Source organism: Delphinapterus leucas, chromosome 7 (assembly GCF_059928025.1).
Source record: "Delphinapterus leucas isolate spDelLeu-1000000601 "Yukka" chromosome 7, BTC_Dleu_Yukka2, whole genome shotgun sequence".
Lineage (NCBI taxonomy): Eukaryota > Metazoa > Chordata > Mammalia > Artiodactyla > Monodontidae > Delphinapterus > Delphinapterus leucas.
In genome coordinates, this window is record NC_143135.1 from 47,256,550 (window position 1) to 47,284,411 (window position 27,862).

At 40.9% G+C, this 27,862-nt stretch overlaps 1 protein-coding gene across 1 annotated transcript; it reads left to right on the plus strand.

Moving 5' to 3' along the window:
• The first annotated feature begins 1,556 nt into the window (after positions 1-1,556).
• Positions 1,557-22,931, plus strand: OVCH2 (ovochymase 2). Its single transcript, XM_089915860.1, is given in 19 exon segments — positions 1,557-5,436; positions 7,542-7,651; positions 9,515-9,606; positions 11,302-11,474; positions 11,826-11,921; positions 12,148-12,299; positions 12,938-13,127; positions 14,232-14,255; positions 15,965-16,055; positions 16,182-16,306; positions 17,075-17,215; positions 17,592-17,620; positions 17,622-17,723; positions 20,459-20,552; positions 21,078-21,209; positions 22,389-22,469; positions 22,690-22,705; positions 22,707-22,890; positions 22,893-22,931. Coding segments are annotated over 19 exon segments (1,959 nt in total). The 5' UTR covers positions 1,557-5,348.
• Positions 22,932-27,862: the final 4,931 nt, after the last annotated feature.

Genomic DNA, 27,862 nt, shown 5'->3' on the forward strand with positions numbered 1-27,862 from the left:
CTCATATATACAATGGAATATTACTCGGCCATAAAAAGAAACGAAATTGAGTTTTTTGTAGTGAGGTGGATGGACATAGAGTCTGTCATACAGAGTGAAGTAAGTCAGAAAGAGAAAAACAAATACTGTATGTGAATACATATATATGGAATCTAAAATATATATATATATTTTTTATATAGTTCTAAAGAACCAGGGGCAGGACAGAAATAAAGATGCAGACGTAGAGAATGGACTTGAGAACACGGGGAGGGGGTAGGGTAAGGTGAGACTAAGTGAGAGAGTAGCATGGACATATATACACTATGAAATGTAAAGTTGATAGCTAGTGGGAAGTAGCCCCGTAGCACAGGGAGATCAGCTCAGTACGTTGTGAGCACCTAGAGGGGTGGAATAGGGAGGGAGACGCAAGAGGGAGGAGATATGGTGATATATTTATATGTATAGCTGATTCACTTCGTTATAAAGCAGAAACTAACACACCATTGTAAAGCAATTATACTCCAATAAAGATGTTAAAAAAAAAAAAAAGTGAATCAGCACTCCAGCATTTACTAGTTGTGTAGCCTTGGGAAAGTCCATGAAAGTCTATTTGAGTCTTATATTCCATAATTGAAAATATGGATAAAAACATATTTATCCAAACATAAACAAAGATTGGGATTTTCTTGAATACCTAGTGGAATGATATTCTATGGGATTATTTAGACTGTAATATGTACATTACTTCACAATGATGCTAGAAATATTAGTTGATCATCTTTGGAGGATGCCAGGAAATGAACTCATTATTCTTCAAAATGATTCATAGAGGGAAAAAAAAACAAGGATTTGTTTTCAAATATACTCTAAGGTGCTTATATAATTGATGAAAGGAAAACCTTTATAAAATAGTTCTAGTTGATAAACACAGAAGGAATGATAAAATTACAATATCATCATTTTTTAACCACTAATGAAATAGTGGATCTAGGCAATGATTTTCAAGAGCTGTTTAAAGTCATTAAATGAAAAAAATATGAAGGACTTTATACTGAATTAATCTGAACCTACTTACTAATTTTAAAATCATAGAAAAGACAGCCAGATATTATGTGCCTCATGATATGATGCAATAGGAAATATACAGCCCTACTATAAAATTTCTTGCCAAAAATCTAACCTTAATCTGATTAAGACTCTATCTAGATGTACCTGTCAGTTCACAGTTCACACAGAGGTCATAAAGGCAATAGCTATGTAATCTGCGAAGCACATAATGTAGAAAATTCTGTAGGACTAAATAACCAATTTCTTCAACAAAAATAATTGTAAAAACAAGAGAGAAGGAAGCTATAGCTTAACAATTAGATAGAGCAACTGAATGAAATGGGTAGACCTTTAGATTTTAACTCACTGCAATTGTAAAAAAAATATATATTGTAAGACAATTGGAAAAATTCAAACACCAAATATTTGATATTAAAGAATTATCATTTTTTTGATTTACTGATGCTATTGTGGCTATGTTTTTAATGAGTCCTTATATATAAGAGATATATACTGGGCTTCCCTGGTGGCGCAGTGGTTGAGAGTCCGCCTACCGATGCAGGGGACACGGGTTTGTGCCCCGGTCCAGGAGGATCCCACATGCCGCGGAGCAGCTGGGCCCGTGAGCCATGGCCGCTGAGCCTGCGCGTCCAGAGCCTGTGCTCCGCAACGGGAGAGGCCACAACAGTGAGAGGCCCGCGTACCGCCAAAAAAAAAAAAAAAAAAAAAGAGAGAGATACTGAATTGTTTATAGATGAAATAAAATAATGCCTGGGATTTGTTTCAAAAGAAGATTATAGATGGAAAATGCTAAAGACACAACCAAAATACTACTAGATCTCATCAATGAATTTGGTAAAGTTGCTGGACACAAAATCAGTATACAGAAATCTGTCTCATTTCTATATGCTAACAATGAACTATTAGAAAGAGAAATTAAGAGAACATTCCCATTTACCATTGCATCAGAAAGGATAAAATAAAACTAGAAAGAAATCTAATTAAGGAGTTAAAAGATCTGTACTCTAAAAACTATAATACACTGACCAAGAAACTGAAGACAATACAGATGGAAGATACAACTTGTTCATGGACCAGAATAATTATTATTTTTAAAATGATCATACTACCAAGGTAATATACAGATTGAATGCAATCCCTATAAAAATGTCAGTGGCATTTTCACAGAACTATTTAGGGAGAAAATAGTTCTAAAATTTGTACGGAAATACAAAACCCCCAGATAGCCAAAACAATGTTGAGAAAGAACAACAAAGCTGGAGGTATCAACGCTCCTTGATTTCAAACTGTACTACAAAGCTACAGTCATCAAAACAGTATGGTGCCGGCACCAAAACACACACATAGATCAATGGAACAGAATAGAGAGCCCAGAAATATGGCCACTTATGGTCAATTAATCTACAACAAAGGAGGCAATACTATATACAGGGAAGAGACAGTCTCTTCAGTAAATGATGCTGGAAAAACTGGACAGCTGCATGTAAAAGAATGAAATTAGAACATTTTCTCACACTATATACAAAAATAAACTCAAATGGACTAAAGACCTAAATGTAAGACTGAAAAAACATAAAACTACTAGAAGAAAACATAGGCAGAACACTCTTTTACATATATTGTAGTAATATTTTTTGGATCTGTCTCCTAAGGCAAAGGCAACAAAGCAAAAATAAAGGGGACCTAAGTAAACCAAAAAGCTTTTGAACTGCAAAGGAAACCATCGAAGTTGTGGCATATATATATATATATATATATATATACACACACATATACATACACATACGTATACACACACAATGGAATATTACTCAGCCATAAAAAGAATGAAATTTTGCCATTTGCAACAGCATGAATGGACTTGGAGGATACTATGTTTAGTGAAATAAGTCAGACAGAGAAAGACAAATACTGTGTGTTATCACCTATATGTGGAACCTAAAAAATAAGATGAATGAATATAACAAAACAGAAACAGAGTCACAGATATGGAGAATAAACTAGTGGTTATGAGTGAGGAGATGGAAAAGGGTAGAGGCAGGATAAGAGTAGGGGATTAAGGGGTACAAACTACTATGTATAAAATAAATGAGCTGGAAGGATATATTGTACAGCACAAAGAATATAGCCAATATTTTATAACAACTTTAAATGGAGTATAATCTATAAAAACTTTGAATCACCATGTTGTACATCTGAAGCTAATGTAATATTGTAAGTTAACTATACTTCAAAAATATGTATAAGATTATAGAGTTGTGAGAAAGTTGTAAAAGAAATAAAATGGGCCAAATGTGGGTTGTTGTTGAAGCAGAGTGATAGGTACATGGAGGTTAATTATACTATTCTCTCTACTTTTATAGAGATTTTAAGTTTTCCATCACAAAAAGGTGAAAGGATAACCAACCAAGTAGAAATATGAGCAAAGGATACAAAACTGCAATACATGGAAAAATAAACACTGATTACTGTTAAATACATTTGATGTCACCGATAATTAGGCAAACTAAAAATTAACAACTGTGGCTTATTTGTGCACATAATGAGAAATTTGATGCAGCAGCTCCACAAAATATTAGGTACCTAGACTTCTGTCTTTCCACTCAGCCATCTTTACCTTGTGCTTCTTGCTTTGGGGCTACAGAATGGTTGCTCCAGCTTTAACCATTTTGTTCATTTTTCAGGAAAGAGGAAGGGAAAAAGTCCAGAGCCAAAATGTTTATGTCAGCTGAGTCCATCTAACCTTTTTATAGAACATTCCATGAACTCTAAATCAACAACAAGAACTGAGTAACAGGGCCTCATCATATGCAAGGGAAGCTGGAAAATGTGTTTTGTTTTGTTTTTAAATTGGGCACTTTGAAGAACCCAACAAAATCAGGGTTCTGTTTCCAAGAAAAAAAAGGGAGACTATATATTGGATAGACAACTAGATACCTTGACGATACAATCTCAAATTAGTCATTACTATTGTTACTTTATGCTTGATTAGATTTACATACAGTTTACCCATTTTTTCTTTATTCATCATTTCCTCTTATATCCCTCTCCTTCCTCCTGGACTTAATTTCTGTCTTCTGATGTACTTTCTGCATTAGTGGCTCTCTTAGCAATGGTATGCTGTTAGTAAATCCTTTCAAGTGTTTTCTTTTCCTAAAAATATCTTTATTTCACTCTTATTCTTAGATGATCACTTAGCTGGGCATAAAATTCTAAGTTGATAGTTATTTTTGCTCAGCACTTTGAAGATATTATTTTCTTACTGAATATTTGTGGATAAATCCTCAATTGGCGTTTGCGTGTCCTTCTTTTCATAAGGTTGTAGTCTTGGCTGTTCCCTAAATTTGCAGTTCTCACCAAATTTTAGGTTTTAAAACTTATTTGTTTTGCATGTATGTTAGTTGTATGTGTTATGTTTTTATAGATTTATTTTGTAGAAGGGCAAGATTTGCTACAAGAAAGAGATTTCTGGTTTGACAATGGCTGTTTTGGGCAGGTAATTTGTAAAAGGTGACAGAAGAAAACTCACGTCCCGGTGTGCTCATACATGGCAATGGCCAATCCACAAGTGTTTCTTACACACTGACCATGTCCCCAAAACTCACCCAAGGAAAACGAAGATGAATATAATCAGAGCCACTTCCCCCATGCCACATCATCTACCAGGTTTAGAAGCAAAAGTGATTTAGTTTTTGCCTTCCAGAAATACAAAAAAATGGTGAAAGAATGTAGATTCACAAATGCCTCAATGGACAGTATCCTAAATTGAGTTCCCGAGTGTGCTATCAAATTATCTTTCCTCTAACACCTGGCTATAACCATCCATTTACATTTGGAAAACAAGAGAAAGAAATGTTTTAGCATATTCTGATGGGATGTTTGCAAGCATGTAGGAAAGCCTATCCTTGCCAACAGGGACAACTTTGATATTCAATCCTCTTGTAGAAAGTGGAAACCTGTCACAAGAAGCAAGTAATGTTTGCAAATGGAAGCCTTAGGCACCAACCACTTGGCTAGCCAGATAGACTCTGGGGGAAGCAACGAATGGATGTGGGTGTAATGGGACATGTACTGTTGCTTGAGCAAGACTATGCTTCTGTGGTTGACTCCCCACATCTTGCAAAGATCTTTGCAAGAAACCACATTCAGAAACATCATACGGACATGGTTGAATGCCTCGTGTCTTGGTTAATGAGTAACTTTCTTTTAAGTTGGTATATTGCTGCTCTCACAAGGCTTTCTGTTTTGGTTCTCTTTAGTCTCTCTAAAATTCCAGGGAAAAACTCTTGAGTTTCAAAATGCATATGAGCAAGAATAAGCTCATTTTACTGCTTGGAATGATCTGTTTGGAACAGAGTAAATCTGCAACTCTCTCTCTCCCCAAAGGTAAGTTCCAGATGATCTCTGTAACTATCTTTATCTGAAGAAATAAACTTTGCTGGCAGTGGCTCTCACAGTTCCACTCCATATTCCTTTGGGAGAACAGGAGAGACAAATATATTTTGGAGATCTAATTAGTTTTCATGTAATTAATTTGGATTTCTCTCCTGCAATCATCATATTAAACTGAATAGAACGTTAATGGAATACAACTTGGACAAGTTGCACTGATCTGGAGAGAACTGGAATTGTTCACTTATTTGGACACATTCCACAATCCCATCTCCTTTCATGGAGCAAATTCTGGAAATCAGCATAAATTTGGAAGCATTTGTAATCTTTTAAAAAATTATATTGCTGGGAAATACGAAGCATGTTTCCTGTAGTCTATTATTTATATATATATAAATGGTCTTTTTTTCCTCAAGTAACATAATCTGAGAACAGTTCTTGGCAGGCTTCTTCACAGTCAGATTTGTACTAGCCTCAAGAATTATCATGTTTTCTATCTTTGCTTCAATTCGTTCAGGAAATACTAAATTTTGTGTCTAAGGTATTTATGATTCAGTCAACAGAAACAGCTAGAAAATAAGCTTTGATTCAATATTATACCTGTATTGGGTTCAGAATCAAAAGACAGTGTTACATCCATGCCTTGTCATTAATTAGCTGTGTATCTCTTTGATTCTTCATTTTCCCATCAGTAATGTGGGGGTCATAGTGCTTGATTCACAGGCAGAGAATGGGGCTTAAATGAGAAGTTGTTTTGTATATTTTAACATATTAATCTAAATAGCTATGCTTTCAAGGATATATTTTCAAGAAAAATCATTTGTTCTTCCTTCCAACTTTTATAAGTGTCTACTGTATGCTAGGAATGTGCTAAACCTTGGAAATACAGAGATGAATAAAACATAGGTTTTTTTTTTCCTTAAGTACTTCATAGTACAATGAAGGAGACAAACAATTCACTATCGTAATACTGCATGGCAGAAACTATAAGAGGGGAGAGGAACTACAGGGGAGAAATACTTAACACAGTTTGAGGAAATCAAGGAAGAGTTCTCAGTTGAAGTGATCTCCAAGCTGAAGAATAGGGATTAGAGAATTCAACTATGTAAAGAAGTGGGGTGATTATGAGACAGGGCATGCTAGGCCCTCCTAGACGACATGTAGAAAAGAAGGACCTGCAGTAGGGACAGAACATGGACCATCCTTAAATTACCAGGCAGTCTTCAGCATCTTAATCTAGCCCATCTCTTAGCTGAAGAGTCAAAAACAAACAAAACAAAACAAACAAAAGCAGAACAAATATTGAGAATAAATAAGTAAATGCAACTTTTTCAAGGATAAGATCTTTTCCACAAAAAGGAAACAGTTCTTTCTCCCATTACCTAGCAACCCTTCTACCCTAACACCATTCCGGTGTGTGAATCAGGACACTGTCTTCCCTCTACTCCACTATCATTGAACAACGTGATACTTTCCACTCTTATAGCAAATGAAATCCAATATTTGACTGTGTGCCAGGCACCACTGACCATGATCTCAGACTTAGTCTCTTGGGTCAAGCAGAGGAAAAGATGCAAACAAAATTACAGTCTAAGGCAGACTATAGTATTACCCATTCAACCAATTAATTGAGCAACTTCTATGAATCGGGAACTGCACTAGATACTGTAGATACAGATATTTCAAGATTAAGTTCCTATTTCTGAGGAGCTCACAGTCTGGTGGGGTTGAAAGATAACCATAACAGCATGTGATAAATGTCACAGAAGCACAGAGTGCTGTGGGGAGCCTCTAAGGGGTCAGATGGCTCAGTATCAAAAGGGGACTGTATTCGTGCTAACCCAGCGGAGATCTACCTCTGAGGCCCTAAATCTTCATGTCAGAAAAGTAGATCTCTTCATGATATGCACGTCCTATGTGAAAAAGTGGAACAATCCCTTGTACCTCAAATCACAGCAAATTCCACAAATAACTTAAAGCCGTTTTATAGTATTGCCACATGCTCCATGCCTTATAGTATTTCTTGCTCAGAAGACTTTCCTGTACCCCTCAGTCCTAAGAGATATCTAACCACTAAATTATTGTCTTTTTTCCCCCAGCTCCCACTTGTGGGCAGAGTCTGGTTAAGTCACGGCCTTTGAATTACCTTAACATTTTCAGTCGCATTGTTGGGGGAAGACAAGTGGAAAAGGGTTCCTACCCTTGGCAGGTGAGTCTCAGGGAACCTTCTGTGGTTGGATTATGAGCTGTCTCAGGATTGGATCTCTCAGAACCCATGCTGCTCATCGGTATGCTCTCTTCTGCTTAGTTCATCACCAGAGATCTCATGAGTTAGTACAAGGATCCAAGACGCTCCTGATGTCCCTCAGTTGACTTCTAGAAAGGTGTGTTCAGAATAGTTACAAGCGCTATTGGCTTGCTCCAGAATTTGGAAATGCCATCCCAAACTTTCAGTCCCTAATACAAAAACCCCACTTCAAATTTATAATTTAGAAAATAATTTTCTGATTCAATAAATATATTTAAAACATACTTATCTTGTTACAGTTAAAGATGATGAGGGAAGGTGTAGCCAGTCTACTTTATGTTTGGGATGTAAGATTCATACCTATACCATAGGACCCTTCAAGGAATAATCAAGAGTACTGCCTCCGTAGTAGTTAGTGTCCTAAGAATTCTGTCTCAATCTAATTTCCTGTTCCTCCTATGCCATAGAATGCCTTTGTGCCTCTGCCCTTAGCCTATGGCATTTATTGTCTTTGAAAGTCTCCCAATTTTCTTTACCCTGGGAGCCATGCTATATTCTTGCCTCTTCATTTTGTAGGTAGAACAATAGCTCTTTATTTTTACTTCTCTTGAGTCAGTGAGTCATATTAACTTTTTTTTTTTTTTGCGGTACGCGGGCCTCTCACTGCTGTGGCCTCTCCCGTTGCGGAGCACAGGCTCCGGACATGCAGGCTCAGCGGCCATGGCTCACGAGCCCAGCCGCTCCACGGCATGTGGGATCTTCCCAGACCGGGCACGAACCCGTGTCCCCTGCATCGGCAGGCAGACTCTCAACCACTGTGCCACCAGGGAGGCCCCATATTAACTTTTAGATCAGTGGATATTTGGTAACGATTGGTTGACTGAGTCTGTGTTCAGTGAGATGATGGAATGGCTGAATCATTGTCATTTGATTAACTGATGAATTAATTACCTGGTTTGAAGAGTTGATTGATCAAATTCTTACTTGGTCAGTTGGTTGGCCAGTCAATTCAGAAGTCCATATTCAAATCATAGTCAGGGATGACTCATTGACTTTTACTTACTTGTGCTTTATTCTGTTCTTAGCCTTTTCTCTGTATTAATTTTGTTTTCAGTTGCTCATTGAATAATTTTTGTTCAAAAAGGAGACAGTTCTAATAAATTGCTTCTTTTCTAATTTAAACAGTGGAATTAAAAGTATTTGCTTGTACCCTATAAGTCGTGTTGGAGTCAAGCCAAACATCATGAACAGGACAAGCCAAAGATAGAAAATCTGTTGTAGAGACAGATTAAAAATAAGCTTGAAGCAGTTGTAGAGGTCACATAGTTAAAAACTATAAGACAGCTGTAAATCCAGACTCTTTCTCTAAGAGGCTTAGAGGAATTGGAACAGACTTTGGAAGACTCCCTTAGCCCTCACCTTGTCTTTATCCCAAACTTCTCCATCTGGTCTGTTCTGTGTCTTATGCTTCTTTTTCTTTCTCTTCATTCACAGATATGATTCATATTGTTAGAGTAACAGATGGTAAACATTATCATGTAAATAAATAAATACCCACAATTTTTATTACCAACTTCCTAAAACCTTATAGCCAGTCATCTCAAGTTAACTACCTCTCCTGTGGGCCAGCAGTAGGAATATTCTGGTTCCAGCATTGCTCTTCTTTCTGAGCTATAGTGTGATTGGTTTACCACTTCACAGTCCATGATTTCTGGTATTTATGAGTAAGATATCTGGGTCTCTTTTTCGGAATATGCTCAGTCTCCAGGTTTGGGGGGATCCCAGGGCATTAACTTACTTCTATTTAAGGTCTTTGCAATTCAGGTGTCTTTGAAACGAAGGCAGAAGCATGTCTGTGGTGGGACCATCATCTCTGCAGAGTGGGTGATCACAGCTGCTCACTGTGTTGCAAACAGGTATGGAAAGCCCAGCCCATTGATGAAGGTCAGATTACCCTTCTTCTCCCTGGGAATCAGCAGCAATAACTCTATTAAAATATGGAATGGTGTGATGTATGCCTTAGGGGAGAACATGTTAATTGCATAATACAGATAGGGCTCAAGGTCATTGTCCGAGGGTACACAACTTGGTAGAAAACATTCATTCCTTACTTAAAATGGGCTAGAAGTTAATAAAGAATAATATCCAAGTGAGAAAAAAAGCATCCCAAAGATAGAGTTCTGAAAGTTCTCTCCTAGTTTTCTTAAATTTCAGTGAAAAAAAAAAGCATCCAGTTCATTATGCATCTTAATAAATGGATAAAAGAAAACAAAGGGAGGACAGTAAAACACGAAGAAGGCTCCTGTGTCTTCTTTCCTTTTGACCCTGCCTCTCTGAACTTCACTCTAACAATTTCCGTCTCTTATCCATTTTCTTGTATGCTCCAAATGTTCTACTGTTGCCAGTGCTCTTGAGATTCATAAAGCTGCAATGAAGATTATATATCCCCCTATTTGCCCTCTTTCTCCACAGACATCTCCTGGATATTTACTCAGTGCTGGACACTAGTGGGTATCAAAGATGCAAAGATGACTAAGATATGATTCCTGCCCCCCGAGAGCTGATAGTCTAAAAAAGAGTCAACTGATAATTTCACTGCAATGTGGCAGGTGGTTAGGCTAGAGAGTTGCTATGTATTAGGTTTGGTATTTAATATAGCCAAGAGCCAGGGAACTATACCAAGAGAAAATGATGTCTTTTCCAATTTTGTATAAAATCATCTCTTCTAGATCCCCAGAGATGGCAAGCGCAAAGCTCTTAATCCACCTCAATGCATCCTATCAAGTTCCTTTCAGATAACTTTGCTGCGGGTAGAAGAGGAATAGAATGGTGTTTCCCGTGTCATGCTAGATCTCTAAATTACAAACATAAAGGAAGTAGGGGAAGATCCCCACTTCCCATTGCTCTAATCAGTCCCAAAGCCCTGAGTGTGCATACCCTCTGGAACATCAGAGTTACGGTGCTATTACGTCTTTCATGGTATGCATTATGCATTAGATCTCTGACATTAAAGCAGCATACTTCATGGGAATCACCAGAAACTCCCAAAGGATCTCACTGATATTGAGGCCAGGCCAGCCATCTGGGGTAGCTGAATATAGCTTTAGACCACTGAATTATACTGTATATACACCCTTAGGCATTAAACAAATAACACTGCAAGGTATTCAATTTATCATATTATTGGCTCCATATGAGGCCACTTTTTACTAGTCCCTCACTCACATTGGGAACCTCTACATTTGGAATCATTCTCACTTTCTCTGTTCATCAGCTTCACACCTACATTATCTATCCATGTCTTTTTTTTTTTTTTTTTTTGCGGTACACAGGCCTCTTACTGTTGTGGCCTCTCCCGTTGCGGAGCACAGGCTCCGGACGCGCAGGCTCAGCGGCCATGGCTCACGGGCCCAGCCGCTCCGCGGCATGTGGGATCTTCCCGGACCGGGGCACAAACCCGTGTCTCCTGCATCGGCAGGCGGACTCTCAACCACTGCGCCACCAGGGAAGCCCCCTATCCATGTCATTTTGAAGAAGTCATTTTGTCAACCACTGCAACTGTACTCAGAGGTTCAATGAAATCCATCCATTTTACTCTTTCCTCCTCATAGAAATATTGCATCAACTTTCAACGTTACTGCTGGAGAATATGACTTGAGCTATATAGAGCCAGGAGAGCAAACCCTCACCATTGAAACCATCATCATACACCCATATTTCTCTACCAAGAAACCAATGGATTATGATATTGCTCTTTTGAAGATGGCTGGAGCTTTCCATTTTGGTAAACATTTGAAGCTCACTCTGAATTGTCTACCCCATGTGCTCCAGAACTTCTGTTCCATAGCACATTCCCTACAGTATAAGTTATGTAGCATATGCCCAAGAATTCTGAATCATGTACTTTGAGATAGGAATTTGAGCTGGAGGCTCTGCTACCTGAAACCCTCTTGGCTTGTGGCTTTAGATATAGGATCATGTGGAGTCAGTTACTTTGTTTCACAAGTAACCCCTGGAGGTGCCAGACAGAGAGATCACAAGTTCTTTGGGAACCACCTAGATGCTAGTTGGTGAGTGGCTTATGGTATCCTCTCCTCCATGAATGAAACAAGCCCTGCCTTGCTCTTTTCTGCAGACCAGTATGTGGGACCCATGTGTCTTCCAGAGCCAGGGGAACAATTTGAGCCTGGATTTATTTGTACAACCACAGGCTGGGGCCGCTTGAATGAAGGTAAGAACTCCTACGCTCGTATCAGAAGTTTCTGGTTGGTAATCAGAAAAGAGAATTTTTAATCTATTTAAAAAAGACAGTTGTGTAGACATTTTTAAAATAGAGACTATCACATTGTACTTCGAAATTCAAATCTTTCCAAAAGACACAGGCCTGAATGGGGCATCTTCAATGCAGAAAAGGTGAAAGAGTGCCTTGCTGGGGTTCTCATTTCTGTGTTTTCTAGATGGTGTCGTCCCACAAGTCTTGCAGGAAGTGAACCTGCCCATTTTGACCCAGGATGAGTGTATTACAGCTCTGTTGACCTTACAGAAACCCATTAGTGGGCGGACTTTTCTCTGCGCAGGCTTCCCAGATGGAGGAAGAGATGCGTGTCAGGTAGGCAGGAATGGTTGGGCTGACAGGTCCCAGGCAGGGCTTCCCTCAGCTTTGTCATCAGATGAGGGGCTGAAAGAAGGCTGTAGGCAAGCCTGGACTCGGGAAAGAAGGATCAGGACTGAAAAGGGAGGTCAAGTCAAAATAGAGGACAGTTTAAACAACCTGTTTTTAGCAGAGACTGTGCTTTCAGAGGAGATCTTCTGCTCTTTCCAAAAGACCAAATAATGGAGATGATGCCAACAATGAACTAGGGTACTCCGGCCCTGAAAGATAGGTGATGCTTTCCTACTTAGAGATTTCCAGTTTGTGTATAATGGGAGCTTTCTCTTTCCCTCCATCCTTCCTGCTGACCAAATTTGAGGTTGATTTGACTACTGGACAAGACTTCTGAGTCTGTAGGATGAGACAGGAGAAGGAAACAATCTGATATTTGATGAAAGCTTAGGATGGGGAAGAAGGAGGTAGACTTGGTAGGCTCCAGTGGTATTTGAGGATTGACTGTGAATTGTGCTTGCCTATTCTCCCAGGCCCCTGAGTCCAAAGTATTAGAAGTGAAGAAATTCATTAATCCTCATCTAGCACCTTTGTGGGGCACAGACACTGACAATGACAGTAACAGAGATCTTTTCTCCCTACAGGGAGACTCAGGAGGTTCCCTCATGTGCCGGAATAAGAAAGGGACTTGGACTCTGGCTGGTGTGACTTCCTGGGGTTTGGGCTGTGGTCGAGGTTGGAGAAATAATCTGCAGAAAGATGATCAAGGATCCCCTGGGATCTTCACAGATCTTACTAAAGTGCTACCCTGGATCCACAAACACATCCAAATTGGTAATCAAGCCAGAACATAAGGTCAAGAAGCTAGGGAAAGAGAGAGCATCAGCAGAGTCTACACAAGTCAGGACCACTGAGCAGACAACCTCTGCTTCTGTTCTTAGTGTCTCACATAAGGACTGTGGTATTTACTGAGTCTAAAACAAGGGTAAACTATGATGTGTGGTACAGTGTACAAATATTCAATGAAATGTGAATACATCCATCCTAGACTTTGTCAAATTTGCCTTTATTTGAAACTGTCTCACCACTTCTCAACTCTGCTAGCAAGATTCAGCAAGCTATAGCATGGATCAGTGGTTATCAATGAGGGGAAATTTTGCCCGCCACGGGACAATGTCTGGAGACATTTTTGGTTGTCACAACAGGGGACAGGGGTGCCACTGGCATCTGGGGGGTGGAGGCTATGGATGCTGCTAAGCATCCTACAGTGCACGGGACAGCCCCCCCTCCCACAGCAAAGAATGATTTAGTCCCATATGTTAGTAATGTTGTGGTTGAGACGGCCTGGCATAGAGCCAGGTACCATAAGTCTGAAAAGGCCAGGGTCTATATACGTCCTTCTACCAGATTCACCAATGAGTTAATTGAAACTTCATTTTTGCCTCCAAATCCAACTTAATTGTTTTCTTGACTGGTGGCTTCTAGCCTGAAATAGGACTTCTATTCTTTCCCAAAGGGGTTAATTCAAATTAGTTCAGGAAGAACCTGGGTTTGTGTTCAAGTATATGGTACAATAGCAGGTTTTGGAGTCCTCAGTTCAACTTGTAGCTGTCCAGCAGTTGTGGATGTGTTATTTCCATCTCCAGCCTCCCTTTTCATGAAAAATTAGAGGGGTAGACCAGATGACCTCTTCTTGCTTTGTGTAATCCCCAAGCTAAGCAGCCCACTTAATAAAGAGTGAAATCATCTTCTTAAAGCACAAGGGCCACTTTGCTGCTTTGTCAGTTTATCCCTTCTGTTCTTTCCACAGATTATATTTTCATTAGTTGCAAACTGACTTAACAACCTCTGCACTTTTGAGCCAGGGAGATGCTAACTTCTTGAAATATTGTTCAGGATATCACAACCTCGAATTGCATCTTTCTTTTTCTTTCCCAGGGAAGCTGAGAAAGCACTCCAGAGGTGGGTATTTCTTGTAGCCTGTTCTTCCAGGAGCATGAATTAATCTCTAGGATTTCTGAATATCGGTTCCTTTATAATCAAAGTCTTCCTCTGCAAGAGCTCTCCATAATCACTAGGTATAAAACCATCACTAGGAGCACCCACAGCCATTCATCCCCAGCCAGGGAGGGTGAATTCATCCCTTCACCCAGCAGGAGCGCCACATTCCCTCTGAGTTCACTTGTCAATCCAGAGCTCCAGTGCAATTCAGCAAACAGTTGGCAAATCCCAGATTTGGATCCAAGACACAAGGGAGGAGGTGGGGCATGGCAGATGTGGTCCGGAAGCTACACACCTTGTCCTGAAAGAATAGGGGACTCACCCCCAGGGTTACATTGCAGGTCTAAAATGAATTCACTCTGTGACTTTGGGCAGGCTCCTTCCTACCTCTGAACCTGAGTTTCCTCATCCAAAAAGGAAAGAGTTTGGACCAGGTGGTCTCAAAGGCATCTTTAGCTCAAATCTTCAGTGGTTCTGTGAGTCTGTGGAGCTATCTCCAAAGAGCAAAGTGGAAAAAGAGTACCCTGAGAGCTCAGAGGAGTGAGTGGCTGCTTCTAGCTGGGGGAAAAAAAAAAAAAGACAATGAAGGCTTTGGAGCACAGACATCTTTTAAGCTTAACCTTAAAGAACGATGAGTAGGATTTTGTCAGGTGGAAATGGGATATAGGTAAGGAAAAATATTCCAGCTCAAGGAGTCATCCTTATCAGAAGATGGCTACTAAAATATGGAGATATGAAAATTTAGGATGTAATAGAGACCCAGTAAGTCAGTCAGTTGAAGTGTAGGCTATGTGATGAGTTTTTATGAGGGAGAAGATTAAACGGGTAACCTGAGAACAAAATATGGAAACTTTGAACACCACTCAAGAAAATTTTGACTTTATTGAGTAATAGGAAACTGACTAATTAGATAAACAGATCAGAGCTATACTTCAGTGCTATGAGAACGGCACATAGGGGATAAATTGGAGAGGACAATATCAATAATTCAAGGTGGACTTATGAGATTATGCATTAGTTCAAGAGACAAGAATATAATGCTTGAACGAGGGCAACGGCCAGAGAATGAAAAGGAGGCATAGAAACAGGCTGAATTAGGCCAGGATAGTAACTAAGGTTACGCGCGGTGAGGGAGGGAAGGAATGAAGGATGACACCAAAGTTCTGAGCATGGAAAGCTAAGAAAAGGGCACATAAGCTAATCAAATCAGAAGTGGAAGCAGTTTTGCAGACTGAGAGGAAGTCCCTTTGTAGCATGTTAAGTTTCAGGGGAGATATCTAGGAGATGGTTGAAAAATCAAGTTCAGGTAGAGATAACAGTTGAAACTGATGGTGTGAATGAAGTGGATCAGAGGGCTCGTGTAGAGAGAAATGAAAACTAAGAATAGAAAATCGGGAATACCTGCATCTATAGAGTGGAATTATGGGGTCAAAGAAAGAAGAGTAAAGAAGAAGAAATCATAGAATCTCAAGGTTAGGCAGGATCTACAAGAAACAAAAAATAAGGCATCATAGAAGCCAAGATAGCAAAAGATTTCATGTCTCCACGAAAGGAAGCGTGTGTAAAGAAGAACCAGGAGGCCGCAGTGTCTGTACAGGTTCTGGAGGGAAAGGGCTCTTGTGGCTATAGCCATCACGGTTAGCGCTGATTCGCGTGGCTTTCCCTCCCAGCCGCATGCGGTGAGCAGGACCGTGTGATCAGAGCATCAGAAGGGGAGCTGCACTTCCCAGAAAGCCCCTTCCTGTATTATGAGAGCAAGCAGTGAGTAGCCCCCGCTGCCTCCCCTGCCCTTGACTCCCACCTCCAGTTTGACTCTGCCCCACTCATTGGACTGTGACTGTCGCTTTCCATCTAGAAATAATACCCTCTCAATGTATCTACCTTCAGACTGTGTGTCTGGACCCTGTTTGTACCAGAGGGAATGCACGTGCTCCTCAATTTTTCCCACTTCGATGCAGAGTCTTGTCACCACAATTACCTGTCAATATATTCTTTAGAAGACACACTTATCGGTGAGTGGATTTTCACATTGTCAAATGGACACTAGTGCTAGGAGGACTTAATGGGGCCTGGTTACAATATGTCTGGCCCTGAGGCGTCTATAAGTACCACACTTCCTGTCTCCAATTTTGAGACTTAGAATTGACAGTGGAAAGGAACAAAATCTGAGCCTGTGCGAGGGCTGTAAGGGCCACAGTACAATTCACTTACAGCATCTGCTGCCCATGGAAACAGGCTTCCTAGACTCATTTGCCAGACCTGGAGCCCATCAGGAGTAAAATGTAGACATACAGCAGTGCCTCTTGGGGCCTCCCGGGCAGCATGCTGCTCTCCTAAACATGAAAATGACCCTTACCTGCCTCGTCCAGTTCAGAAGGAAGGCACCAACAGAGAGCCACGAGGAGGAGATAAAGGTTACTTATACAAGAAACAAATGGAGGAGTGTTTCTGTGGTTCTAAACTGCAGGTGATTTTGCCCACCCCCTCCCTCCCCCAGGAGACACTTAGCAATGTCTTAGAAGCATTTTTGGTTATCACAACGAGAGGGAATGTTACTGGCATCCAGTGGGTAGAGGCCAGGATTGCTGCAAAACATCCTACAATGTGCAGGACAGCCTGAACACCAAGAACGTTCCAGTTCAAAATGTCAGTAGTGCCGAGGTTGAGAAACCCTGATTTAGACAAGCCTGCACTATCACGAAAGTTCAGTTCCCCATAAGTCTTTTCATGGGTGCTGTTTTCTAGGCTCTGAACCAAAACTCTTCATTCTTATGTTGCAGGGAAATTCTGTGGAAACAGCCTGGCTTCATCGGTTCTTGTTGGCTCCAACGCTATAAGGCTGAGGTTCATCTCTGATGCCACAGATTATGCTGTTGGGTTTAATCTCACGTATAAAGCTCTTAAACCAAACTACCTTCCTGGTAAAGCCATTTACTCTTATCACACACTATGCATTCCTTTTGCAGAAATTGAGGACCCATAGGAATGAGATGAGGGGTAGGGAGCCCCCCACCCAAGGCCCACTGAGCTCCATAGCAGAGAGGAGCTCAAGGCAAGTGAGATGCAGGTGCAGGGGCTCCTTCTGCAGTCCTGCTAAAGCGTGTTTATTGCCTACCCAAGTGAGCTGAGAGGGCCTGATGAGTTCTCGAGAACCAGTGCGCAGACCTCCCCCTTCTTGATGGCTCTGCCTTAAGAGTCAGTTCAGACATCACTTGTGGGAGACACAAGGGGGAAAACAAAGACGATCCCTCTGTGCGTGGTGATGCCATTGTTTGGACGTTCTCCCTTGTGTTGCAGAGTCAGGCTGCAGCTCCTTAACTATCCTTTTTTGAAGAAGGCCTCATACAGAGTCTTCACTATCCCGAAGACTACAGCAACATGGCCAGCTGCAACTGGGTTTTTCAAGCCCCCAAACATCACCTCGTTAAGGTACTGACCCTGGTTACCCTTACTTTGCTGAGGATCTCCAGAGAATCGCTCACATAAACACCATGAGGGCAGACGTTTTATCTGATGTATCTGCTGCTCTATCCCTAGTACCTAGAACCTAGCACCTGGCACACAAGTTTCTTGATAAATATTATTGATACTGGTTGACTAACAGACTAGCCTATTCTCTACTGTAACTACCCACACTTACCGCTAGGTGGCAACTGTGTGCTTTACATTTTGTTGAAATGTAGCCTTAATCTTTGTACCAGGTAACTTGTTTCATCAGTGTCTAGTCCTTTCTAGAAACAAGCATTTCTTCCTTATTAATTAAACTGCTAACAAAACAGTTTGTGGAGAGTGGATAACAAAAGTATAGTGCAGAACAGTTTCAGGGACTGGCACAAGGTATAGCAGGAGGAGTGGTGGAAGGTGAGGCTGAGGTGGAAGTATGGAGGGCTTTGAATGTCAGGATACAGAGTGTATTCAGCCTTTGATTCGCGGTGTTTGTGGCCATTTGTGTGTTTGTTCAGTTAACACTAGTGGGCCATCTGCAGAAATGCCTTCAGGTAGATGACACTGCAGTCAGGGTGAGGTTGGAATTAGGCATTATTTAGAAGTCTTTCTCTTAAAATAATAATTGAAAGCAAGAGAGTATATGGAGACAAAGTAAACTATAAAATAACGGGTAAGGAGTAAGGGTGAACAAGACCTCAAAGTTCTTGTGTATTTAAGAGGCCAAAAGAGATCTGAGACCCAGGAATAGAACCAAATTGGTGCAGTGTTATGACAGTCCAGAGAATGAAGCCTTTAATTCAAAACACAAAACAAAACAAACAAACAAACAAAAAGGTATGGCCAATAGGTTGGATTTCCCACAGCAAGTTAAAGTTTAAAGAGAAAGAGGACTCCCTCCCTCCCTCCCTCCCTCCCTTCCTTCCTTCCTTCCTCCCTTCCTTCCATTCTCTCTCTCTTTCTTGATAGATCTTGATCTCCTTCCTTCTTTCTCTCTTCCTTCTGCAGAGAAACAATTGTACAGCTCTGAAACCTTTTGTTCTACTCAAATGTGCTTTTAAATGTTAACAAAGTAAAAAGACAAAACTTTTTTAAAAAATAAAGAGAGGGAGGACTAAGCACCCGTTATACAGTCCCCACCTCATCCCCCAATAAAAAGGTAGAAGAGTTGGGATGGACAATTGAACAGTAGAGAGGAGGTGGGGGAGGTGTCATCTGAAAGGTCAGGTGAAATCAGATGTTAGGTGCAGAAACAAGATCACACAGGAGAAGGAGACACGGAGTAAGTGAGACAAGTGTAGCTGTTGTCTTTCTAAAAGTTTCTGAAACCCAAACAGAGTCAAGGCAGACAGTTCAGGACGAAGCAGGATTAAGGGAAACTGTTACTGACAGAGGAGAAAATCTTAAGTATGAGCGTACGCCTGGAAGGAGGAAGAAGACAAAATTTAGTTGAAAATCTGAACATATCAGAGCTAGAAGTGATTCAAAAGCATCTATGCAATAAAATACACTGAGTGCTGTGCATCCGTGAAAAGATGCACTCACACTCGGCCAGTGACAGCATCATCCTGCAGGACCCATCCGGGACGGTTGTTTGTAAGTTGGTAGGACAAGTCGTAACTATGTGCACACCATTTGACTCGAAGAGAAAAGGGTCTTTTTAAAATTATTATTATTATTCATAAATTTTATTTCTCTACAAGTTACGTTTACCAACTTCAAACATTTTAAATTCTAAATTTTAAATATTATTGATATTAAAGGAACAGGTATATCTGACTTTTAGAAATATTTTAAGTTTTCTTGTAAGTTATTTATTATAGGCATTCTAGATCCCCTGTGATGGAAATTTCTGGTTTAAAAAAGATTTATGGGGACTTCCCTGGTGACGCAGTGGTTGAGAGTCTGCCTGCCGATGCAGGGGACACGGGTTCGTGCCCTGGTCCAGGAAGATCCCACATGCCGCGGAGCGGCTGGGCCCGTGAGCCATGGCCACTGAGCCTGCGCGTCCGGAGCCTGTGCTCCGCAACGGGAGAGGCCCGCGTATCACAAAACAACAACAACAAACAAACAAACAAACAAAAAGATTTATGTAATTTTCCTCCTTAAAACCCTTTCCATAAGACACAATGGTCAGAGTAACCAAAAAGGGTCTATTTCCAGAAAGTATCCCAGTAAGGGTTTAAGAAATGTTTGAACGGATCCTGTTTCTGACACGTCTCCTTCTCCCCATGTCTCGTTCACCATGAATCATCCTTTCCCTCCACTTCTGTCCTAGCTGCGCAGGCCTGTGTCTTTTGCCAAGTGCTCGGGCTCCATTGAATCCGCATCATTTGTGCATAAAATATCTAAGCTGCTACCTCATCATTTCTATCTCCCACTGCTCCTCTCAATTAGTCAGGGCTATCAGATTGCTCAAATGTTGTTCTTTGCTGTTTCTTTGCTCCTCCAAGGAGGGAACTGGGGAGCTCAAATATTTGCACGTTTCCCCACCCTTCTATTCAGCCTGTAATTGGGTGCTTAGATGTTTCAGAGGGTTTGGGAGCCTGTGGTTTAGCATCATTTCCTAAGTCATATAACCCACTCATGAATGCCCCATTACATTTCTCATCTAAGGTCATGCTGTAGAGCAAGTTGAACAATCCAAATTCCTCTCCTTGATCAAAATGAGGTAATGCATTCATATTGTTTACTCTGGATGTAACATGGAGTCTTCTCAGCTTTCCTTTCAGAACCTGGAAGTAGAAGAAAGTGGAGAGTGCACTTCCAACTATGTGAGCATGCACAGGGATGTAGAAAGGAAGAAAGAAATAGGTTTGTGTTCCCTGGGAGCCTCGGCTTCCCTGGTTTGCATTTGGACCCAGTCCTTCTTGGGACTCCTTTTAGGGAATGTGGCTCAATGTTCCTTCATTCCCCTGCACCATCTCCATCACTTCCTATGCTCTCACCACCTCTCCTCCTTCTCCACCATCAGGGGCAGGAAGAGCTTCAGGGAGAATCGAAGAAGAACGATTTGATCAGAAAATGTGGAAGGCTCACAATGAACTAGGGGTCAGAGGGGAAAGTGACATTGAAATAAGCCCTGTGGCTGGAACAACTTCCCTTAGTGGCATTCCCAGTGGGAGTGTTTGGGAGATAAACAGAATTGAAATGTTGATGGGGTTAAATACACAGTACAAAGGAGCACTCTGCCTTTCTATTTTGGAAATGAATTGTGACTTACACTGGAAAGGTTTATTTCTTAACAGTTACCTGAAGGACAATTGTTTTCTTCTATCCAATGCCACGTCTGTTTGCTGGGCCCTTGACCATGTCATGCCGGGGCTGGGCTTGAACCAGCTCGACTGTGTGGCTTTGTTGTCCCCGCCCCTGTGGTGAGCATCTCCAGGGTGATGTCCATCAGCTTCCAGTCCGATGAAAACATGACCTTCAGAGGCTTCCAGGCTACAGTCTCCTTCGTTCCTAAAACAGGTAAGAAGATTGAGGCACCAACTCCTCAGGTCTCAAGTCTCATCCTCCTGCCGTGGTAAAAAGGGCAGCATTTAGAGACCAGCATGGATATAATCAACTCATGATTCACTGAATCTGTGAATCCTGAACCACTGCTCCTGGGGAAATTCAGAGTTAGGGGCCTCTCAGCCTCTGCTTTTATGTGGGTTTCTGTTTCAAGTCACCTTATTTAATATACATTGCTGATTCATTAACACTGAACTCATGGTCAATACCACTATAACTCACGCCTGAACAAAGCTTATCCATCACGTGTATTTTCTCTGTAAGGCACAACCCAGACTTTTTGCCCTTAGGAACACTAGATGGCACTTCAGCACTATGTTTAGGGCCATTGCGAACAGCAAAATCACCAACAAAAAGCCCCAAAATGTAAAAAGCAAAACAAAAAGTGGCGCTAACAGACCACAGGAAGGACGCTTGTTTATAGTATGAGAGCTGAAACAAGAGGCAGAGTGTGGCCTCACTAGACCTCAGCCAGGACACGTGATCAAGTGACTCAAATTTTCCACTGCTCTGCACATGTCCATGAATGACCGTGAAAGCACCATGAGTATTGGTTTTGAGTTAACAAATGTTAGCGAGTAGGTGAATTCAAAAATACAGAATCCGTGAAGAATGAAGATCAGCTGTATGTCTGAATCTTGGCCTGTCCTTACTAGAAGTGTGATCTAAGTGTCATCTAGGATTCATCCTCCTCAGTCTTACAACGGGAGAATAATACATGCCTGGTAAAGATGTAGTGAGGCTTAAGTCAGATGATGTGTATCTGGCCACAAGCAAGTGTGTGTGTGTGACACACAAGAGAGGCTCAGAAATGTGAAATATCTTCACCGACCCCTAGTCCCTAGACACTTGAAGGCACAGCTTCCTTCCAAGCTCTCACACCCCATGAGCACTCTGTCCAAATCCTACGAAGCCAGTTATTGGCTTCTCAAGTTGTTCATTCTTACTGGGCGGTAAACAGCTGCTTATGGGAAAGCCAGGTTATAGTTAAAATTCTCCACTTTCCAGTTCAAATACCCATAGAGTCTAACTGACTGAGATGTTCCAGAATTCTAACAATAATAATTTTCTGATAAGTCCCAAACATTGGCCTTGTTTGTGTGAACTGAGCAGTTGTATTATGCTTATACCCAGATTTTAACATCTCCGGATTAGAGAATGAATCAGTGTTTCTGGAGACACGGAATGTACTACCTGAAGAATCCAGTGCTTCTGGTAAGCTGTTTTGGAGAATGTCACTACCAGAAGTATACAGATTTTATTACTCTCGGTTCAACCAAGAACCCCAAAAAGATATATTGGAGTTTTAACCTCCAGTACCTAAGGTCACATTCTGTGACCTTTTTTGGAGATAGGGTGTTTACAAAGGCAAGCAAGTTAAAATGCTGTCATTAGTGTGGGCCCTAATCCAGTATGACTGGTGTCCTTATAAAAGGGGAAATTTGGAGAGAGACGCACACACGGAGAACATCATACGGACACGAAGGCAGAGATAGGAGTGATACATCATGTATGAACCAAAGAATGCTAAAGATTGCCAGCAAACCACCAGAAGCTAGAGGAGAGGCATGGAGTGGATTCTCCATCACCACCCTCAGGAGGGATCGACCTGCCCAACACCTTGATCCTGGACCTCGAGGCTCCAGAACTGTGACACAATACATTTTTGTCTTCTAAGCCACCCTGTTTGTGATATTTTGTTACAGCCTGCCTAGCAAGCTAATACACCAGGAATTGGCTTACACGATTGTGGGAGCTGACTAAGCAAGTCAGTCCATAAGGCAAGCAGGCAGAAAGGGAAGGTCACAGGACCCTGGAATTCCACAGGCATGGGCTGAGGCCATTCTCCACAAGCAGAATTTCTTCTCTCTCTGGGGGAAGCTTCCACACTGCTTTCAAGGCCTTTCCAACTAATGACGTCAGGCCCACCCAGATGATCCAGAATGATCTTCCTTACTTAAAGTCAATGATGAGGGACTTTCATTACATCTGCAAAATCCCTTCATTGCAACATCTAGACTAACGTTTGATTGAATAACCGGGAGCTGTAACCTGGCCAAGTTGCCGCATCACAAAAGCCATCACATAGAGCTGGAAGGGATGTGGTCACTGTCCCTTTTGCTCAAAGCAACCCCGAAATATTTTCAGTCACAGAATTAAAATTCCCATCTTGAGTGATTCATTCAGTAGGGATGGCTAAATAGTGTGCCAGATTGTGGTCTCACAAGAGCCATCCGCTGGAAAAGAAGTGAGTGAACCGCTATGTCTTCACATTGGTGAGCATTGAGGAGCGCTGGGCTTTCTCTTTTCCTTGTTTCCTCCGTGACATCCACTGACAAGGAAGCTTTCAGAGTTTGCCATTTTGATCGTTTGTCAAGAGAAAGATCAAGCACCTAATTTTTAATTATTTAAAAAATTTTTTAGTTTTATAAATTATCTGACACTTAGAACACAAAGTAATAGAGAGTGTAGAAGAGGAGTATTCCTTTTAATGAGGAGGGATAGAAGCCGTCTGAGTCTTTTTGTTGTGGCTTCTTGGACCTCAGGATGCATATATATCCTGGGTAGAAACTTTGTAAAGTGTGTCTGCGGTGGTTCGTGTTCTTGGCCACCAGGGGGCGATATATTCAGCAGAGCCATTTCTCTCAGTACCTGCCAAGGAGTCTCATTACAACACTTGGCTAGATCTATTGGTCATTTTATCCCACAGCACCTACCATAGCGCCCAGAACACAGGCGATGCCACATAAATATTTGATGAATAAAACTAAATAATCCAGAAATAGCTCCTGGTGTAAAAGCTCAACAAGAGGAATTTTCCTGATTCCCTCTCCCTGAACTCACACCTACTTTAGGGCCTTCTTCCCTTATACAAGTACACATAAAAACTTAAGGACAAGAACAGGAATTTACATGTGTCCTGTTTTAAATAGCACACCTACCCTGGATTCCTTAAATCATTCAGTAAGTAATTTTGTCCTTCCTTCGCTTTTTATTTTGAAATTTTGCAAATCTGCAGAACAGATGGAAGAATAATACAATGAACACCTGTTTATCCTTCACCTATATTCCTCAGTTGTTGACAACCCATCACACTGGCTTGATACTGATTTGGTGTCCTCTCTGGACAAATCTCTGTACCAGAGACCAGGGAGTGGGGGAGGTAGGATACAAAGAGGAACAGGATAGGTACTAACCTATATTCGAGGGATTTATATCCTAATAATGAAGCTTATATGTACAGATAGAGAGTAGATTTATGTAAAACTAAGAGCCTTCAAGACTAATATATGGTGTTAGATGTCAGGATAGCAGTTATGCTTTGCAGGAGCAGTGACTGGACTGGGCTCCTGAAGTGTCTTCTGAGATTCTGCTAGTCTGTTTCTTGATCTGGGTTCTGGTTGTACTTCTTGGAATAACATTCAAAGTATTTTATTGCTTGAGTATTTTTCTGTGTGTATACTTTAATAAAATTGACAACAAAAGGGGAAATGTGCACAGAAAAACACAATACAAGAAAATACTGAAATAACTTCGGAGGTGATTAGGACACCGGTGTTTGACTGGGGCCCACAAAGATAAATAGGAAGTCAACATTATTCCCAACACTGTGAGGAACCCTGGGATGGTTTTGACTAGGGGAGTGACATGATCAAAACAAGCGCTCTTTGGTGGTTAATTTGGGAGTGGGAGGAGGACGGGGAAAGCTGAACCCCAGGGAGAGTAGTCCAGGTGAACAATGTTGAAGACCCAAGCCCAAAGGTAGGAGGTGGATGCAAGATATTTTGTGAATATAGAACCTAAAGTGTTTGGTGACTAGATAATTGAGGCAAAAAAGAGGGGGAAGTCAAGGGTGGGCTTGATGTTTTACTCTTGGGTGAAACATCCATTTCTTTCTCTCTCTATATGTATATATATATAAATCTCTCTAGAATACAATAAGCATTTCTCATTATTCCCAGGTGTCTATTAGAGTTTCCAGCACGAGGGAGATGCTCAGACCTGGACTTGACGGTGAGGAGGACCCATGGGTAACGAAGTTGTGCCTTCTTGGCCCCCTTCCAGGTGGGCTCTGTGGAGCCACTTCCCCTCCCACTTCCAGATCCCTTTCCAGCCAGACTGTGGGAGGCAGGAGGCCGCAGTCAGCCCTTGGTCATAGCAGGTCAGTGTGCAGATTGCCACCAGGCATCTCTGGGAAACCTGGGTAGCCACCGTGCTCATTGCTTCACCAGTATGTAAGTACACCCAGGGAGTGGAACATGGTGAGAGCTCGTGGTTTAAGTTGGCTGATCATTAATTCTTCATCTGCCACCTCTGACATCCATCAGGGTCTGCTTCTGCTTCCCCGTTCAACCACCATCATGGGCAATCCACCTCCCCAGCGAGAACTTGAGTTCCTTGAGTGCTCAGGAAATTTCTACCCCCTCACCTTGAGTTTCTAGTATATTTTAATTAAACATGAGGCTGGTTGTTGGATAGAGATACACTTATTTTATCATATCTTCGTTCCTAGGATTTTTAAATCAGAAATGAATATTGAATTTTGTGAAATACTTTGAGCATCTGTTGAAATGATTGATTCTCTCCTTTGACTTATTAGTATATTAAATCTGTATTAATAGATTTCCTAACATTCCTACATCCCTGAATCCCACTTAGACATGGTACATTCGTCTTTCAATGTACTGCTGGGCTCTGTTACTAATATTTCACTTAGATTTTTGCATTAACATTCATGACTGATATTGACTTATAGCGGAGATTCTCGAAATGTGATCTGGAGACCGCTGGGGATCTCCAAGATCCTTTTAGGGGGGACCCCCTAAAAGATCAAAACGATTTCATAGTAATACTAAGACATTATTATCCCCTTTTACTCTCATTCACTCACCAGTATGCAATAGAGTTTTCCAGGGACTATATAACATGAGATATCTCAACAGATTGCGTGTAAAAAGCAGATAGGAAATCCCATCTGTCTTCTGTTTAGCCAGACATTAAATGGTTTTGAAAAAATGTGAAACAATGCCAGTCTTATTTAAAGTTTTTATTTTCGAAGATGTAGTTACTTAAATACATGTCATTTATGTATTAACTTAATGGTTTTATTATGGTTATCTTAATAAATACATAATCTAAAAAACTTTTGCTTTAAGTTCTAGTATGTTAACTATTGGTAAATATTACTCACATAAACAAAAGCTCTTTAGGATTTTCAGTGACTTTTTTCAAAGTGTAAAGATGTCCTGAGACCCAAAATTTGAGAACCGCTGGCTATAGTTTTCTTTTTGTCGTTTGCCTCCGTCAGACTTTGGTATCAGTGCTCTTCATGAAAAGAGCTCGAGAGCTCTCCTTTTATTTTTTTAATTGAGGTATAATTGACATGTAACATATTAGTTTCAGGTGTACAATAAAATGATTTGATATTTGTATTTTTGCTAAATGATCGCTGCAGTAAGCGTAGTCATCTTCCACCACCATGCACAGTTACAATTGGTTTTCCTTGTGATGAGAATTTTTAAGATCTACTCTCAGCAACTTTCTCTTAGAGCTTTCCTTTTTTTCTTTTTCCTTCTGTATGCTTTGCATAAATTTATAACGGGGGAATAATAACTAATGATGTCATGTGATTACATATACTAAACATCTTGTTTTGTTCCTTCCTTGTTACTGGTTTTTAGGTTTAAAATTTTCACCTTCGCTCAATTTTGGCAATTTATAATCTCCTAGTGATAGCTATAACACTCAGATTTTCCTACTAATGGCTTTGTGCTGTGCAAAACATTTCCTTATATACTTTTGTGATCTTTTCTACTTTTCCAATTTTGTATATTTTTAAAATCTTAAAAAAAATTAGACTAGCTAGTATGATCATTTTATAGAAATTTTATTTTTATTTTAGAAAACAGTTAATTTTGGTAATGGCCCTGTTTTTCTGGCTGCACCCTATTGAGTCACTTCAGCTGACCCAGACAGGCAGGCTGACCGGGACCGGGCACCGTGACTCTGAGATCTTTCCTGCAGATGATGGGCAGGCACAGCTATAACCCATGTGGACACTAGAATGCAACTGCGAGACTTGTTTATGTTCCCCTTAGAGCTCTTTTTTTTTTTTTAATTGTTATTTACTTTTCTCCATTTTTTTTAACATCTTTATTGGAGTATAATTTCTTTACAATGGTGTGTTAGTTTCTGCCTTATAACAAAGTGAATCAGCTATACATATACATATATCCCCATATCTCTTCCCTCTTGCATCTCCCTCCCTCCCACCCTCCCTATCCCACCCCTCTAGGCGGTCACAAAGCACCGAGCTGATCTCCCTGTGCTATGTGGCTGCTTCCCACTAGCTACCGATTTTACGTTTGGTAGTGTATATATGTCCGTGCCACTCTCTCACTTCATCCCAGCTTACCTTTCCCCCTCCCCGTGTCCTCGAGTCCATTCTCTACGTCTGTGTCTTTATTCCTGTCCTGCCCCTAGGTTCTTCAGAACCTTTTTTTTTTTAGATTCTATATATATGTGTTAGCATACGGTATTTGTTTTTCTCTTTCTGACTTACTTCACTCTGTATGACAGACTCTAGGTCCATCAAACTCACTACAAAT